This window comes from Myodes glareolus, chromosome 17 (genome assembly GCF_982192425.1).
Source record: "Myodes glareolus chromosome 17, mMyoGla1.1, whole genome shotgun sequence".
Lineage (NCBI taxonomy): Eukaryota > Metazoa > Chordata > Mammalia > Rodentia > Cricetidae > Myodes > Myodes glareolus.
Window position 1 is genome coordinate 21,341,953 of NC_142042.1, and position 17,627 is coordinate 21,359,579.

General features: G+C 36.7%; 1 protein-coding gene across 2 annotated transcripts in view; it reads right to left on the reverse strand.

Annotated features, from left to right (window-relative positions):
* Positions 1 to 11,715: 11,715 nt before the first annotated feature.
* Emcn (endomucin) overlaps positions 11,716 to 17,627 on the reverse strand; it is a 91,152-nt gene continuing 85,240 nt past the window's right edge. For both annotated transcript variants that reach the window (XM_048456944.3, XM_087897543.1), the window contains exons 11-12: positions 16,201 to 16,274; positions 11,716 to 12,245 (exon numbers count right to left, since the gene is read on the reverse strand). In XM_048456944.3, coding sequence (XP_048312901.2) covers positions 16,240 to 16,274 — 35 coding nt within the window. In that variant the 3' untranslated portion in view covers positions 11,716 to 12,245; positions 16,201 to 16,239. The remainder of the gene's footprint in view (positions 12,246 to 16,200; positions 16,275 to 17,627) is intronic.

Below are 17,627 nucleotides of genomic sequence, written 5' to 3' on the forward strand. Positions count from 1 at the left end.
ATCTGAATAATATTATAACAAAAAATGCATTTCACCTTACTTCAAAAGACCCCATAGTTTATCACAGTTTCAACAATGTTTTGAAGTCCAAAGCTCAAAGTATCTTTGAGATTTATGCAATTTCTTAATTGTAATTCCCTGTTACATCAAAATCAAAATATCACATACTTCCACCGTATAATAGCACAGGATATACATTACCATTCCAAAACATAGGGAAGGGAGCATAGTGAGGAAATAATGGACCAAAGCAAGATAGAAAACTAGATGGGCAAACTCCAAAGTCTGGATCTCCATGTCTGATGTTGAAATGATTTTCAGATCTCCAACTCCATTCAGCCTTGTTGAATGCAACACACTTCCTTCTCTTTGGCTGGTTTCACTCACTGTTAGCATCTTTCCTCAGGAGGTATCCCATGGCTCTGGCATCTCCAACATGTTGGGGTCTTGAAAGCAATCTAGGCTATACATTTATAGCTCCACACAATGGACAACAGTCCTCCAAGCTATTATGGCTATGAATCGCAACAATGACCAGCATGGCACAATAACCTTAATGGTGCAGTACTGGCACACATATTTTGGCAGTCACCAAAAGTTTTCTAATTGGACTTAAGGTTCACTCAACAAGAGGGAACCCATGCTAACTACCCAGGGCTAATGAAGTCGTGGATTTTGGAGGAGAACCTACAATTATCATTATACTATATCAGCATAATCCCTAACATCATCCTCAATAAATTTCCTTATTCCTATAGATAAATACAGTTCTCACCCCTCATCAAAAATACTTTTCTTTGCAACAGATGGAGACCATTACAGAAAATGATGGCCAATCAAAATGCAGAGTGTGAACCTTAGTCTCTGTTGATACATCTACAACACAACTCTTGCACCTAAGACTCAGAAATAACTGCAGAAGAAGGGAAAGAAAGATTGTAAGAGTCAGAGGATCAGGGAGTTTGCTGTGAGACTGATTCTCATAGTAATGTCAGAAGTAGCATCCATAAAGTCTCATGAATATGACTACCCAAACATGAGCTAAACAGTGACAACAATAGACATGTGGATGGGGAAAAGCTCAGGAAGTTTGAGCGCTACACAAAGAACTCAGGCCACAAAGGAAAGCCAAGAGTGAGAAAAATAATCTTCCCTAGGGAAGAGCACACCAATTGGTTTTTGATACCAAATAGTCCTAAAAACATATCTAAAAGTAACATTATAGGACTGATTGGGTTATATTTAGAAATATATACATACATATATGCATATAACAATAATTTATGGAAAAAATAGTCAATGGAAAAAGTGTTCATGAATTTGAAAGAGAGGAAGAAAGAGGATAACTGGATGGTTTGGAAGAAGGAAAGGAAATGATATAATTATACTATAATATAAAATATATAGTAGTAAAAATAGCCCTGCCAAGTTATTTTCCAATGGCTGTAAATTTTCATACCCATTAGCAAAGCATGAGGGTTTTAGTTTCTCATATTCTCAACTCTTGATACAACTTATCTTTATGGTTTTAGCCATTTTTGTATGTTTAACATCTCATTCTGATTTACAGTTGCATTTTCACGGTGAACAATTGGTAGTGAATGTATTTTCTTGAAATATGTCTTCTTTTGTAAACTGTTCAAGTATTTACCACATTTTTCAGTATATTTGAAAGAACTAACTTTGCATGTGGCTGCCTTCTCATATCACAGCCATCGTAAAGGCTATCTTATACCCATTGGTTCCTATGGCAAAAATCAATCGACCATCTATAGACATACATGGGCAGAAGTACATATTTCTCTCTGGAGCCTCTACTGTGTTTCACTGACGAAATTCCAGTGTTGAGTCAATACTGTACTGTTGTGATCAGAGTGGCAACAGTTAAGTCCATAACTCCAATTGTGTGAGTCTTCCCACTTTAAGCTCTAAAAAATGTTTTTGCTTATTCTACCTCCACTACATTTTTCAAGTGAACTTCAGCACAATCTTTTCAGTTTACCCACACACAAAAAAGAAATGATGGATTGGATTGGATTGAGAAAACTACAGACCCAGTAAGTGACTTCTTACTGCCTAGTCTTCTCATTTCTGGTCTAGTGTCACTTGGTTTATTTCAGAAGCTTGATGCATTTCAAAGTACAGAGTATACATATTTAAAACATTTATGTCTGAGTATTTATTTATTTGCTGAAAAGTAGTACTTAAAATAATTTTTAACTTTCATTTTTAATTATTAGGAAAAATATTAATTGATTGGGCATATTGATATTAATTTTGGTTTGAGTAAGCAGTAATGGGCTGTGCTACAGAATTTTCAAACATATATATATATATATATATATATATATATATATATATATATATCTCACTAACCTTTGTTTTTACTTACCTACTAGGTTTTACTTTCACACCCTGCTGGATTCTCTTGATTCTCCCATAATCCTCCCTTCTTCATTCATGTCACATATATTTCATACCTTATTTTAAGAAAATATCCTACCTCTCTCTCTTGAGATTTATTCTTTATCTTTCATAGTCATTTTTCCATTTTTATGACCTATACACACATATATAAATTTAATGCTGTATTCTGTATATGAGAGAAAGGCCGCAGTGATTATTTTTTATGTGCTTCTTGTTTAATTTAATATAGTTATCTCCATCTGCACTAATTTTCCCCAATATATAATTATTTTTTTCACTTTATGATTAACAAAATTATGTTTGGTTTATGTACCACTGTTGACAGATTATTCTGTCCTGACCAGTCTCATAGCTGTTCAGTCCCACAAAACATACACAGAGACTTACATTAATTATAAACTTGTTGGCCTTTAGCTCAGGCTTCTTATTAACTCTTATATCTTACATTAACCCATAATTCTTTTCTGTGTTAGCCACTTGGCTTGGTACCTTTTATCAGTGAAGCATTCTCGTCTTGCTTCCGCTGTATCTGGATGACGACTGTAGACTGAGCTTTTCCTCTTCCCATAATTCTCCTGCTCTGGTCACCCCACCTATACTTCCTGTCTACTAGCCAAGTTTTATTAAACCAGTACAAGTGACAAACCTTTACAGAGTACAAGATCATTGTCCCACAGCATACCACATTTTCTTTATCCATTCTTCTCTTGACAGATATGTAGGCTGGTTCCATCTCCTAAGCTTTGTGAATGGTACATCATCATCATGACCATCAACAACAACAACAACAACAACAACAACATCATCATCATCATCATCAACAACAACAACAACAACAATAACAACAACCAAGTCAACTCATCATGATTAAGTGCCTCTGTGGAATGTTGACTTATCCAGGAGTCATAAGCTGGTTCATATAGTTTAGTTTTTATCTTTTGAGAAACCTGTACAGTGACTTCCATAATGACAGCACCAATTTATTTTCCAAGAAGCAGTATACACATACAAGTTTTTCTTTTACCACTGATGATGATGGGGACATCAGCATTTGCTGCTATTTCTTTTCTTGATGATATCCAGTTTTCTAGGGTGAGACAGAATCTCAAATCAGTTTGAATTTATATTTCCCTGATAACTATGGATGTGAACACCCTTTCAAATATTTATTGGCCATTTGTATTTCTTTGAGAGCTGTTTGTTCAACTAATTAATTGACTTACTGTTTGGATGTCTTTGTTTGGGGGCATTTAATTTTTGGAGTTCTTTATATTTTCTAGATATTAAGCCCTTGTCTGATATTGTCTTGGCAAGAATTTTCTCTCATTTTGTAAGTTTCCTTTCCACTCTGGTGATAGTTTTTCTTGCTGCAGACTTTCTTTTCTTTATTCTTTTTGATTTTACTAATTGTCAACTGTTAGACTTATGATTTGTGCTAGCAGGAAGCTTTTAAGAAAGTCTTGCTATATCTTGGAGAGTCTGAATATATTTTTTGTAGCAGTTTAAATGTTTCAAGTCTTATATTAAATACTTACTCAGTTTCAAAATGATTTTGGGAAGGGTAAAATATATGAATCTAGTTTTATTCTTGTATATGTAGGCATCAAGCTTTCTTGTCATAAATTTTATGTGCTTTGTTCTGATGTGTATATATATACATATACATATATATGTACACACACAAACACACACACACACACACATATATATACATATACATATATATATATATATGTTGGTTTTTGAGACAATATTTCTCTGTATCTTTTGGAATCTGTCCTAGAACTAGCTCTTGTAGATGAGGCTTGCCTCAGACTCACAGAGATCCGCCTACCTCTGCCTCCTGAGTGGTGGGATTAAAGACATGCACTACTACCTCCTAGCCAGGGGTCCCCTATTCTTTTGGCTGACTTACAAGTCTGTTTTTGTTTTAATATCATGCTGGTTTTGCTCTTATGGCTTTGTAGTGTAATTTGAGAGCAGGTATTGTGATCCCTCTAGTATCATTCTTTTGACTCATAATTGTTTGTACTGTTTGCACTTATTTGTGCTATTATATGAATTTTAGAATTACTTTTTCTCAGTTCATGAAGAATGTCATTGGAATTTTGATGGGAATTGTCTTGGCTTTGTAGATCACCTTTAGAAATACAAGCTATTCACAATATCAGTCCTGCCATTCCATGGGCATAGGAGATCTTTCTTTTAACTCATATTGTCCTTACTTTGTTTCTTTAGTGTCTTCACAGTTTGTTTTAATTGTGGAATTCTTCTACTGCTTTGGTTAGTGTGTGCTAGGTGTCTTATAGATTTGAAGCTATTGTGAATGGGTATTTTTTCATGACTTCATTTTCAGATTTTTATTGGCATATATAGAAAAGCTATTTATTTTTCATAGTTGATTTTATATAGTGTTGCTTTGCTGAAAGTACTTTTAACATCTAAGAGAATTTTCATGAAGCATTTCTTTTTTATGTAAACCATATAATTTCCTATTTACATCCTTTGTGATTGTTTTGTCTTGTCTTAATGCTTTAGCTAGGACTTCAAGTATTATATTGTGGATAAACAGGTCACAGTGGACACCCTTAATTAGATCCTTAACTTAGAGGAGTTTCTTTTCTTAGTTATTCCCTATTTATTGTAATGTTGATCTTTAGTTTATTGCTGATGTATGTGTCTTCTATTTATAGTTTCTGCAAGGACTTTATATGAAGTCATGTTAAACTTTGTCAAGGGGAAGATTATGAAATTTCTGTCCTTTAGACTATGACCTGTATTATTTATTGATTTACAGATATTGAACAAACCTTACATCCCCGAGTTGAAATTAGTTGGTGAAAGTGGATAATCTTATTTATGCATCCTTCAACTTGTTTTACAAATATTTTTGGTATCTATTTTAATCAATGAAAATAGTCTGTAGTTTTCTTTTTGTGTTTGTGGGGTGTGTGTGTGTGTGTGTGTGTGTGTGTTGGGAAGGTCATTTCTCTGCTTTGGGTATCAGATTAACACCAGCTTTACAGAATGAGTTTGATAATGTTCCTTCCCTTTCTATTTGCAGAACAGTTTGAAGAATATTGATGTTATCTCTTCCTTAAAAGTTTAGTAGATGCAGAAAAATTTTCATCCTCTAAGTTTACTTACTGCTGCCATATTTACCATATTACAAGGAAATGTAACCTGTCTAATTGTCCATCACCAGGTGAATAAATAGTGAAAATCTGGGACATATATAAAACAGGGTGTTATTGAGTTCTAAAGAAGAACAAAATCACAAAATTTTCAAAAGAGTGTATAATATTGAAGTCACCCAGTCTCAGAAAGAAAAATAAATCACATGTTTTCTCTTACAATCAGATCTTAGCCTACAGTGTATATATGCATATTTGCAAATGGGTGTAAGTGTGGGTACATTATGCAATGTGATGAGGAGAAAAAGAAAGGCTACTATTAGGTTACAAAGAAGGATGGAATATGGGTAAAGGGCGTGGGACTCATAAGAGAACATATAAAGCTAGTTGCTTTTTTGAGTTTAAATTCTGTCATGGGTTATTCATTTTTGTGGTTGATAAATGCTTAATAATAAAATTGAAAATTGATGGTGTAGGCTCAAAATCCAAAGTGAAGCCCATTGACTTCATTATGTCTGTCCTAAATGTATAGAAGTGGATTAAGCTGTACAGACTTTGGGTCTGGACAGTATTGTCAGACTGGTCATACAATCCTGACTGCATGATGCTTTTTTAAAAATAAATTTACAAGTTATTGAAAATAAAGTGATTTTAAATAACGGTAGACTCCCTCAGTAAATATGTCTTGTCCTGGGGTTTTCTCCATGGGAAGAGTGTTTATTGCTGTTTCAGTCTCCTTTCTTTTTATGGATCTAAGTTGCTTATAAATTCTTGATTTAATTTTAGTAGGTCATACATACCAAGTTATTTCTCCATAATATACTTTAAGTCTTTTTGACTCCTCACCCTCCCAACAAAAATATTTGAAAGAAGAGATAGAAGTGAGCATTCTTTTATTCTTCTAATTTGAGGGAAAATAATTGAGACATTTAAACATTTCTGTAAGAGTTAGGTTTCTTGTAAATGAGCTTTTCCTTTTATGATGATTTTTTAACAATGTGGTTTGATAAAATACTGTATCATAAATGAGCATTGAAATTTTTCAGGTGCTCCTTTTGGTCTACTGAGAAAAAACACACTTTCTCCTTTACTTTCTTAATAGGCTAAATTATAATGATTGATTTTCGAAGAGTAAATACTTGGATCTCTGGGATTAATATCATTGCCAGAAACTTTTAAAATGTGCTGTATTTGGTTTACTAATATTTAGTTAAAAGCATTGCCATTTATGTTCATGAGGATTATTTATTTGTTCCTTTTTTCTTTTCTCTTTTCAAGCACCTTTCCCTGGCTGGTTGTTTACACTGACCTTATCTAATTAGCTGTAAAATGTTCATCCTTTTTTTTTTTTTAAACTGTGAATCTACTTTATTGACTAATTTTAATAACAATTGCAGTTCATTTATTTTCTTGGGCACACACACACATATGTATGATGCTTCTAACATGACATTAGTTGTAGAATTTTTAGCACAGTGCAAGCTTGGCTCATACCTCTGGGCATAATGATAACTGTCAATATTTCTTATTATTACTTTGACAGAATTTCATTGTATTAAAAAACAATTTTAAATATTTATGTCTACTTAACTTATTTCTAAATGTTAAACAGTCCTTAGCAGCTTTCAAATTATCGTTGATGACCTTTGTTTTGGTAGAGTATTTTATTTCATGTCCAGAAATGTACTATTGAGTATTTTTTCCATAATCTGATGATGTCTGAAATTGGGCATGAAGAGTCCTGAAATTTATATTGTTGCATTTTTGTGTTTTATTTTTGTTGCCTTTATAAAGATTGTCAGAATCCAAGAAGTCTGCTAAATGTTCAGAGGATTGGCATACTGCTTGTAAGCTGTGTTAGGGGTTATCTGGAGACATTCTCACTTTGCAGTGTTCTAGCACCTCTGCTAGCTGTGAATATCAGGGTCATTAACTGAGGTGGTGCACAAAGATTCTCAGGCATCGTTTATTAACCCTGATCATATCTGGACTGTATGTGACACCAATGAACACACGCTATGTGTCTCCCACTTTTTCCTTAGTACTTTTTCTCCTGACCTCATGGTGTTTTCCTTGTGTTGAGAGGTTAACAGATATTATTTCCTGCATGTAGATTTTGGAAGGCTCTTTTCTGTGTGAGTTCTTATCTGCTTCTGCATTCCACCAATTCTAGCCATGTTAGCTCCCTTCCTTGCATGAATTTCTCTTCAACTCGGAACGATGAGCACACTCTGGTTAAGGATTCTTTTGTGTGTGGCCAGTTTGGACTGAACTAATAGCAGGTCCTCAAGGTGCACCTTCTTGGTTTCTCCTGAGCCTACATATGTTAGCTCAGTGCTACTCAGAGTGTGTCTTCTGAGATGATTGTTTAGGTTTTTAAGTGTTAGTAGTGGAATGGTAGGTCTACTTCCCATTTTTAAAAATCCCGACCAAGAGCATCATCTCTTCCCTGCTTTGTGTGATTAGGAAAACCGAAGCCTTTAGCCATATAGTAGAGTATTGTTGTGGCCAATAGCGCATTGGCCACAGGCTGGGGCATGCTTTTTGTTTATTGGTTGCCCAATCTTCTGGGTGGTTCCTTAAATTTCTGAGTTGACTTGTGCGTCTTTTGATGAAGATACTTCTAACATGATATCAGCCATGATATTTTTAGCACAAGCTTGGCTCATAGCACTGGACTTGGTGATAGCTATCAATACTTCTCATTATTACTTTGGTAGAATTTTATTTCTTTAAAAATAAGCAAACTATGATTTAAAATATCTATGGCTTCTTACTCATTTTTAAAAGTTAAACAGCCCTTGGAAACTTTCAAATTATTGTTGGTGACCTTTGCTTTAGTAGAATTTTTTTTATTACAAGTCCAGGAATGTACTATTGAATATCTTTCTGTGGACTATCAAAAATAATTTTTTCCTTTAAAAATGTATGACAGAACAGAAAATAAGTGTTCTCAAGCCCCCAGGACCCAAAATATCTTCTTATATGGACTGGGAAGTATTTCTAGGGGAAGTTTTTCTTTTCCCTTCTCATTTATAGTCCTCTCTCTTCCCCTCCCCTTCCCTGTTTTCTTCCTCTTCCTCCTCTTCTTCTTTGCCAAGTTTTCACTCTGTATCCCAGGCTGTCCTGGGACTCACTGTGTAGCTGACATTAACCTAGAATCTTCAGGGATCTTCTTGCTTCAAGAAGATCACAGACAAGAGTCACCACATCTTGCTGGTGGGGAAGTTTTAAGGAATAATTTTGTGGATACACCATTCCAGATTCTTAGTTCAGGGTACATATCAGAGGGCTAATTTCTCATGTTTTGAATATCTTCTATATTAGCCCAGATACAATTTGTATTGTCAGTATTCCACAATCCCCCACCAATTATAGGCATGGTCCCCAATTTGTAGCTTTGGGAGGCGGTGGTATCTTTAGTAGATAGGGCCTAATGGGAGGCACTATAGACATTGGGTCCGTACCCTTGAGGGTAATTCTGGGTTCTTTCTCTTTTGTCTCCCAACCATGAAAGCTCTGGTATCTACCACTCCATCATGAACTGGAACCTCCTCAAATGTCACATTTTCTCTTTAGAAGTTGACTCATCTAGGGTATTGGTTATAAAGACAGCAAATCACTGACTCAGACCATAACAGACTCTTGATATCATATTTACAGATAATTGATTTATAATCCCTGAGGGTATCCCAGGAAAAAAAAAACTGTGAATACTCAGCTTTCTTGTATAAAATGATGACATATTTGCATATAAGATGCATATTTCCCATGTACTTTAAATCATTCTCAGATAATAATACTACAATACTTAAAGTAATATAAATGGGTAAATAGATGCCACGCTGTGTATTCAGTAAACAAAGACAACATAAAATAGTCTAGACATGTTCATTGTAGGCACATTCCTATCCTTTTCAACCTGAGATTTGTAGAGAATGGGAGCTGGTGATATAGAAAACTGTATGACCACTCAAAATACAACTTTGTATGTGTATATGTGGGTGTATGTCTCCAGTATTTTGTCATAGCCTGGGACATCATCCTCCCAAGCTCTGGCATTATTATGCACAATCATGCTTGGCATTCAAAATACAATTTTTAAAAATCTATCTTCTATCATCTTTATAATATATCATTTATTTATCACCTATCATCTCTCTCTTTATCTATCTATCTATCTATCTATCTATCTATCTATCTATCTATCTACCTACCTATCGATCATCTATCTATCTATCTACATCTATCTCTCTATCACCTATCTATTCATCTATCTGTATTTATTCTGGGCATCAAACCCAGGGCTTCATGCATGCTAGGCAAGTGTTCTACCATTAAGCTGTACTCATTGCTAGTCAGCTATAAAATCTCATGACAAGTAGAGCTTATCAGAACAGCGTCAGAAAAAATGAACATGTCCATCACTGAAGATTAGATGATGTCATACGCTGATTCTCACAGACTTAAATATATGTGATAGAAAGGTAAGATATGTGCCAGCCATATGTAACGTCATATTTTAGCTGAACCAGGGGAGGATATAGAAGTCTTGCCTTGCCAACAACAATAATAGCTAGTGTGTTATTCGGTAGCACCCACGTGTTCTCAGGTAACAACAGCAGTTATTTACCTCTTGTTGGTGTTTGGCTTGTTGATAGACTCATATTCATATTATCAGGGAGCACAAATACACGAAAGGCCTTGCTTTTGATTTAAATGACATCTGGACTGTATGACCTTATTAAAACCTCATAATAATGTTGGGCATTAAAATAGATCAATATATTATCTATTTCTAAAAAAAATTCAGTGATGATATTATTGACTTGAAACCAAATATCTTATCCTTTCTGACACTGAGGTTGGTTTATAAAAAGACAGAGTTGAGTTTACTTTGGAGGCTGTTGCTACACGATTTCCTGAGTATGTCCAAAAATTCTCTGTTATCAGTTTGACCTTTAATAAAGATTTGACACTTTAGTTGTTAGGTTAGAGCCATTCCGTTATGATCAGTTATTTATCTAGAATGGTCAAGTTATATTAATAATGTTATGAAAGGTAGAACAAAGACATTAATGCGGAAGTAGAAGAGTTTGTTTCTTTTCAATGCATCTATTTCCCAAGGTTTTAGCGGAGGAGTTCGTTGGAACAATCTAGAATAAAGATATGTGGCCCCTGCTGGGTGTGCTGCCATCACTGTCTCATGCTTTAGACTTTTTGAACCTAGAAAGTAGGCCCAATGTGAAAACACACGTAGCGCAGAGACTTATCCTCCGCCCTTAATCCCTGCTCATTTCTCTTCCCTTCTCACAGAAAAGTAAAGAGACACCCATGAGACTTGCATTTATGCTTGCTTGATATCTTTGATTAGAACAGCTCAAATATCAGGAATACAAAATCAAAATAGTTCTAAGACCCTAAAGCTGAAAGATTTCATGTATATTTCAGTAAAAGAAAATCATTAAGGTGCTGTCAAATATGTCTTTCCGTCTTCACCAACCCTTCCCTCGGATCAAATTTTCATTGAGTTCAGCTAAAGAAATCACAGCTGTTCAAAGGAGCTACCAGTTGCAGCTTGTTAGTTCTGGAACTTTGCTCAGAACTTCAGTTAACTTGATATTTTGATCCCTTTTGTTTAAAAAAAAAAAAAAGTGGTGAAGGTTGATTCGTTTGGTTCCAGCAACAAAGTCTGCTCTTAATGGGGGTGGCTCTATATTTTTAAGGGCTTTTTAGGAAGCTGCCATGTTGAAAAATAACATCCCAATTAAGTATTGATGGATTGTTGATTTTCTAAACATTGGAGTTTTAGTAATGATTGCTTGCTCAACGTGGGCTATTCTAAAAATAAATAAATAAATAAAAATACCACAGAGATAGTATCGGTCAAATGGATCCATTAAAGACATCTAACCCTGCTACCTTCTTGGTATTCTTGTCACATGATATGAATTACAAATGAGAAAACCAAAGAAATGACAATGTCTTTCCCTCAACTGTTGGCTGATACTTTGGTCCTCTGATTTTTTTTTTTTTAAATTTTTACAACAGATTTTTACAGATGTTTTTTCTCATACTCTAATTCAAAATCATAATCTAGAAATCAATCTAACAGTCAAAATTATGGTAATACAATGCCAGTGCCACACCATAGTCATGATGTAATGTTTAATGTGCTGAGTACAGCCATTACTTATTAAAAGTAACACATGAAAACATGAATAACATACCTGTCTGTACAGAGGAACATGGTATGATTTCTACTTAACATTTGACATCACACTTGCAAAATCTCCCTTCATTAACATAGTGGGAAACAATAAATACTAACACTAACTAATATGAGAACACAAAGAATACAGACAGGTCTCCATAGATCAAGGCTGTAAGCCCTGGAAATGCTAAACTCAGCTATGACTGGTCTCCCGGGAGCCCACCTGCCTGGGCTGAGGGGTCACTGCTCACAGAAGTTCCTCCTAGAAACGTCCCTGAAAACTAGTCATCTGATTTTCTATGTTTCAGACAGGAGCTGTCTAGAAGGCTTTATGTTTCTGCCGGGTTGTATATGTCCATCCTTTGCTGAGACAGGCAGCTGGCGCAGACTGGTGAGGAGACTGTGAGCTGTCTTGGTTCCTTAGGACTCTCTCCTCTCCATCCTTGGATCTTGGAAGCTGAAGATTAAACCTGTGAAAAGAACAACAAAAGCTCAGCTCTAAGGAAGTAGAGAACTCGGAGGTGGTGGAGGAAGACTGGTCTAGGCAAGAAGTGTTAGACTTCCTTACATTTTTGCCATACAGAGCGGTCACATGAATATTCAATATGAACATTCTGAGTAGAGAATGGTTAGCTTCCCCACACTGGCCCTCCTTCCATAATCTCCATCTCTGCTGTTATTTTCTTGATTTATCCAAGCACACAAGCTGGAGGTGTGGGTGGCATCAGCAGTACTGTTTCTATTTTTTCCTTGTCCACAGCCAATCAATTGGCACATCTTGTTTTACTCTTAAACAGTGCTAGGCACCAAACCCTGAGCCTTGCACAAGCTAGACAAGTACTCCACCCCAAAATCCCCAGGACCATGGCTTCCATGTCCTGGGAGTGGTATCCAGAGCGTATGCTTAGCTTTACGATGTAGAAGGAGCTGTAGTTGAGGACCTCCTTGATGTCTCTCCAGAACACCCCAGATGGTTGAGCACATGTGAGAGAAGAAGGGAGATGAAATGTACTGGTTAGGGAACGAGAAGATGGGTGCAAATGGGGACCAACATATTAAGTGAAATAAGCCAGAATCAGAAAGGCAATGTGTACACCTGTTCCTGTTTTGTGGTCCTTAGATTTTATATAGATAACATTAAAAGCAAAAACGAGGCTGTTTCGGGGAAGGGAGGAAGAGGAGAGAAGGAGGAAGAGAAAGGGATAGATACAGGGGATGTGTATGGTCAAAGCACATGACCTACTTGAATAAAAATGGCTATGAAACCAATACACCAGTAAAAATTCTGGCCTTAGCAGAAGTTCCGTGTGACAATAAATTATGTCCTGTAGTCATTCCAACTTTACCTCTCCTTATAAGAGAACGGACTCAGTGAACAATAACAGGATACATTTACACTTGCCAAGGAGGACCACCTTGTAAAGAAAAATGCTCAGGATGGTGCTTCACACAGCTCTGGTTCTTTGATTATAGTGGCATTCAGATGCAAACACAAGACTTCGTTTTCTTTGGTTTTTCAAGACAGGTTTTCTCTCTGTAGCCCTGATTGTCCTGGAATTCATCCTGTAGACCAGACTGGGCTTGAACTCACAAAGATCCATGTCACTGTCTCTTAGTGCTAGGGTTAAAGGTGTGAGCTACCACTGCCTGGCTAAGCACAAGATTTTAAAATCAATTACAAAAATTCAAATAGCTATTTTTAAGTATGGTGCCAACTATTTTGAGAATAAAATCATCTTTGTTCTCACAACTGTTATCAAATTGAACTACAGAGGAAAAGTTGAAGCCAAAATAAGTATGAAGGCTCGGTGTGCTGGTTATCTTGGTTATCAGCTCAACGGGATCTGGAATCAAGTAACTAAGAGATAATCTAATAGGGATACTCATGAAGATTTTTCTCTTCTTTGAAATGGAAAGAGTCACTCCAAATTAGGGTCCCACCTTCTAGCGGCACTACAAATAAAAGGAAGGCTAAGAAAGAAAGACATGCTTTTGGCCTGATTGCCTTACTCATGCTGCTGCCACCACAGATGCACCCCTTCATTGATTTCAGAGTCCTGCTTCTTCAGGCATCAAATGTGGATTGAAGATCAGTGGCTCTCCAGGAACCCTCCAGGCCAGAGTAGGACTGCAGAGACCTTCATCCTCAGGGGTTGAGCTACTACTGGGTTCTCAGTCTCTCCAACATGACGGCAGCCCTTGTTGAACTAGCCTTATATATATTTGTTCTATAGATTCTGTTCCTCTAGAGCATTCCTCAATATAACACTAAATCTGCAGAGTAAGGGAACTATTTTCTGGACCCCTAGTAACCCTCCTATTGTTATATACGTAGCAGGTGTTAGAATAGATTTGAATGGATGAGCCAGCATCTTTCTGTAATTGTTTTTTTATTTCTCATGTACGATTTTATTCTTCCAGTCGATAATGCTTTGCAGAAGTCAAAGATCACAGCTCAAAAGTCTTTTTTACTTCCTGTGTGCCCTGCTAATTCACATTAACTATAATTACCTGAAAAAATGGATGATCACTAAATGAAACAGGAAGCATTAAATGTATCTAGAATGTTCATTTGAGGTGACAAATTTGAATGTGAATGATTGTTTGCACAGTGTTTTCTGTTGCGTACAGATTCCAACTTCTTTGCTCCTTCCTTAATTCTGATGAACTCATTCCAATTCATTCTGAATCTCTGCGTTGATATCTGATTTTGAGTTGACAACCCAGAAATTACTCACTGGTTATTACATTCTAAGTGCAGTGACAGAAATATGTATGTTGAAGAAAAAGTAACACAAATAGACGGTACAATTGGCAGATGTCAAACTTGTTTCTTCCCACGCCTTTCTGATCTTTAGTCTTCTGAATATGGTTATGCAATCCCAAAATTATTCAGAAGAGCAACATGAGTTGTGTAGCTTTGCAAATCCAAAGACAAGAAATCATAGCTCAGGAATATATATATATATTCTTCACGTGTATGATAGGTATGTGTTATGTTTTGTGTGGCTGTATCTGTCCAGGCATGTAGGCATGCACACGAGAACATGTGGAGGCCAAAGGTTGATGGTGTCTGTATTGATCACTCTAGTATATTGAGGGAGGGTTTCTCACTTGAACTCAATTTACCTATTTGTCTAGTGGGGCTAGTTAGCTTGCTTGCTTCTGGGGCAGTCTGTTTCCACTTCTGAGAGCTAAGATTATAAGGGGATTGCCACATTCATCACACATTTACATAGGTCTTGGGAATCCACAGTGACATCCTGACACTACTAGTTCAGGAAGCACTTTACACACCGAGCCATCTCTCCAGACTGGATTTTTTAAAAAAATATTTCTTCCATTTCTAAATATTATCAAATAATTGCATCATTGCCCTCTTCATTTTTCTCCCAAATCTTCCATATAAACCCTTCCTATCTCTATTTCAAACCCATGACTTCTTTTTTCATTAATTGTTATTAAATGAATATATGTATGTATGTATCACTGAAGATGTAAATACAATTGACTTAGTCTGTACAGTGTTTCTTATATTTATGCCTCCAGGGATGACTGCTTGGTATTGGATAACCGATGGATGTGCTCTTCCCTGGAGAAGACTTTCTCTGGCTCTCAGTATTCCTTAGTCGCCTATAGCTCTTTGTGTAGGGTGCAGCCTACAGCTAAATGGGAATTGGATAAACCCCCCACCCTGCATCTCTCCCTGCCTTCAGCCTTCCCCATGTGCCTAAGAATTGTTACAATTTCCTCTTCCTTCATTTGGATGATGCTCCCTTGTGAATACAGGCTTCCTACACTTGGGTTAGGCAAGCTTCCATAGTGCAATGCCAACATGAAGGACTTTAGCTAAGACTGCATTTCGGATCACTTGGTTTGAACAGTTTGGTGCCCATAGCCATGTTTTGTGACTCTTGAGAGGAAGTGCCTCTGAATATGTCCCTAGGGCAGGAAAGTGGTTGGGTTTCCAGTGGAGCTGAACTACCAGCTCTGAGCAAGCCTATGGCAGAAAGGTACATCTTTAACCCCATGTTGCTTCTGTATGCTGTCCCTCCTTGCAATAAACTACATACAATAAGCTACAAGTCTGTACGTATTGTCCCCGTGTCCTGTGAGTTATCATTACCCTATGAACGTTGCCTACCCCAGGTGCAGGAGGATTCTACTCACAAGGAAACATGGGAGCTGTGTCATTCTTTAGGCAGTGGGGAGGGCCACTGGAAGAATGTTCTAGAGTCAAGACAGCAGTTGTTTTTCTGATAGCTTTTCTTACAGTCTGTTTTTAGACAAATAGTCAATGATGTTTTCATTGACAGCAACCATTAAAAGCTCAGAGTATAAAAGTCTATAAAATAATCTGAGGTATAGAAGGCTAAGGAAACAGATATTAATGGGTGTTTCTGTGAATGGAATTAGGGAACTCACATATTTATTGCCCAGGTATAGGGAGGATCCATCACGCTGTCAGTTCTTGGTTTTCCCCTGTGCGGAGCGCTCACCTGAGAACAGAAGAGAGATTTGATCTATGTGCTCAGAGAGATGAAAGATGAAAATAAAGTTTCCTGGATTTTCATTTTTTTCAAGGAAAGTTCAATTTTTTTCTCAAGATTGTTATTAAAGTCACAGTTTGCCTCTTGGTATTGTCTGGAAATTATTTACCAAGATTTATGAGCTTTCATTGGCCATCTTATATTTTCACCCTAAAGGATCTGTGCTAACTCACTCCCTGGAGGTGAGAGTGTAGACTAGGAGACATCACAGGGGAGATGCCAGGTGGGTCATTATAGATGCTCTTATTATGGCTTTTCCTAGGCAAACCCACACTACATCTTTAAAGTACCATTTTATCAAGAAGGTATTCCAGGGTCCTTCTATTTAAATAATTCAGCGGGAGCTTTGGGGAAATGTTTTATTAGCCAATGGGAATGCTTTAGTGACAGTAAGGGAAGCATATAGGTGACATTCCTCAAAATGTCAGTGATAGTCTGCTATTGGATAGAAGGGTTAAAGGATAAACCTGGATGGTGGGAAGATGAGAGTCCCCAAGCACTTTTTACATGGTACTAAATTTGTGATTTGCATCCTTCATCCTTCAGGGAGTACCAAGTATCAGTGCCCATCATTATCTATAGAAGCACTGTGGGTAAGATGCTCCAGATGTTAGGATACATGTCATCATTTTACTCTAGCGTTTATCTGTCGGTGCTTAACACAACTGTCTTCTGGTGCCAATGTATGTGTCACCAGTTACTTTCTCAGGTGTGGAAGTAATAAATAGTATCTATCAGAGAGCTAGGAGACAGACTCGGGACTCTGCAGTTGTGCTTCTTAGGTCCTGTGCTGGAGGAACTGCTGAGCACAGGGTGACATTCCTTGCAGCACCAACCATACTACAAGCTTCTACTTGCATCTCTTTAATTTGCCAAAGGCACACCACTTACCTGGAGCCTGTGACTATGAAGTAGAAGAATAAGAAATAAACAAAATACATTTTTTATTTAACTCCTTCTATGTGACAGAAATCACATAAAGGACATTATATTGAGAATTCATTACAATTACTAACAGTTGACCTTGAGTTCGGTCCAATCAGAAATAGACAACATGAGAAAAACTCGGCACCCTCATGGTTTTGGTAACAGTTATAATAATGATATTCGTGTGTAATGTTTTGAATCAGAAATGTCCCCCACAGGCTGTATTTGAACACTTGGTCTCCACCTGGTTCACTGTTTTGGGACTTCAGTGAGGGGGAGCGTTGTGGGGGGGTATAGCACTGGAGATGTGCTTTGAGAGTTTAGAACTTTTCCATACTATCTTTTCTCCATCATTGTTTTCTGTCTGTGCATGAA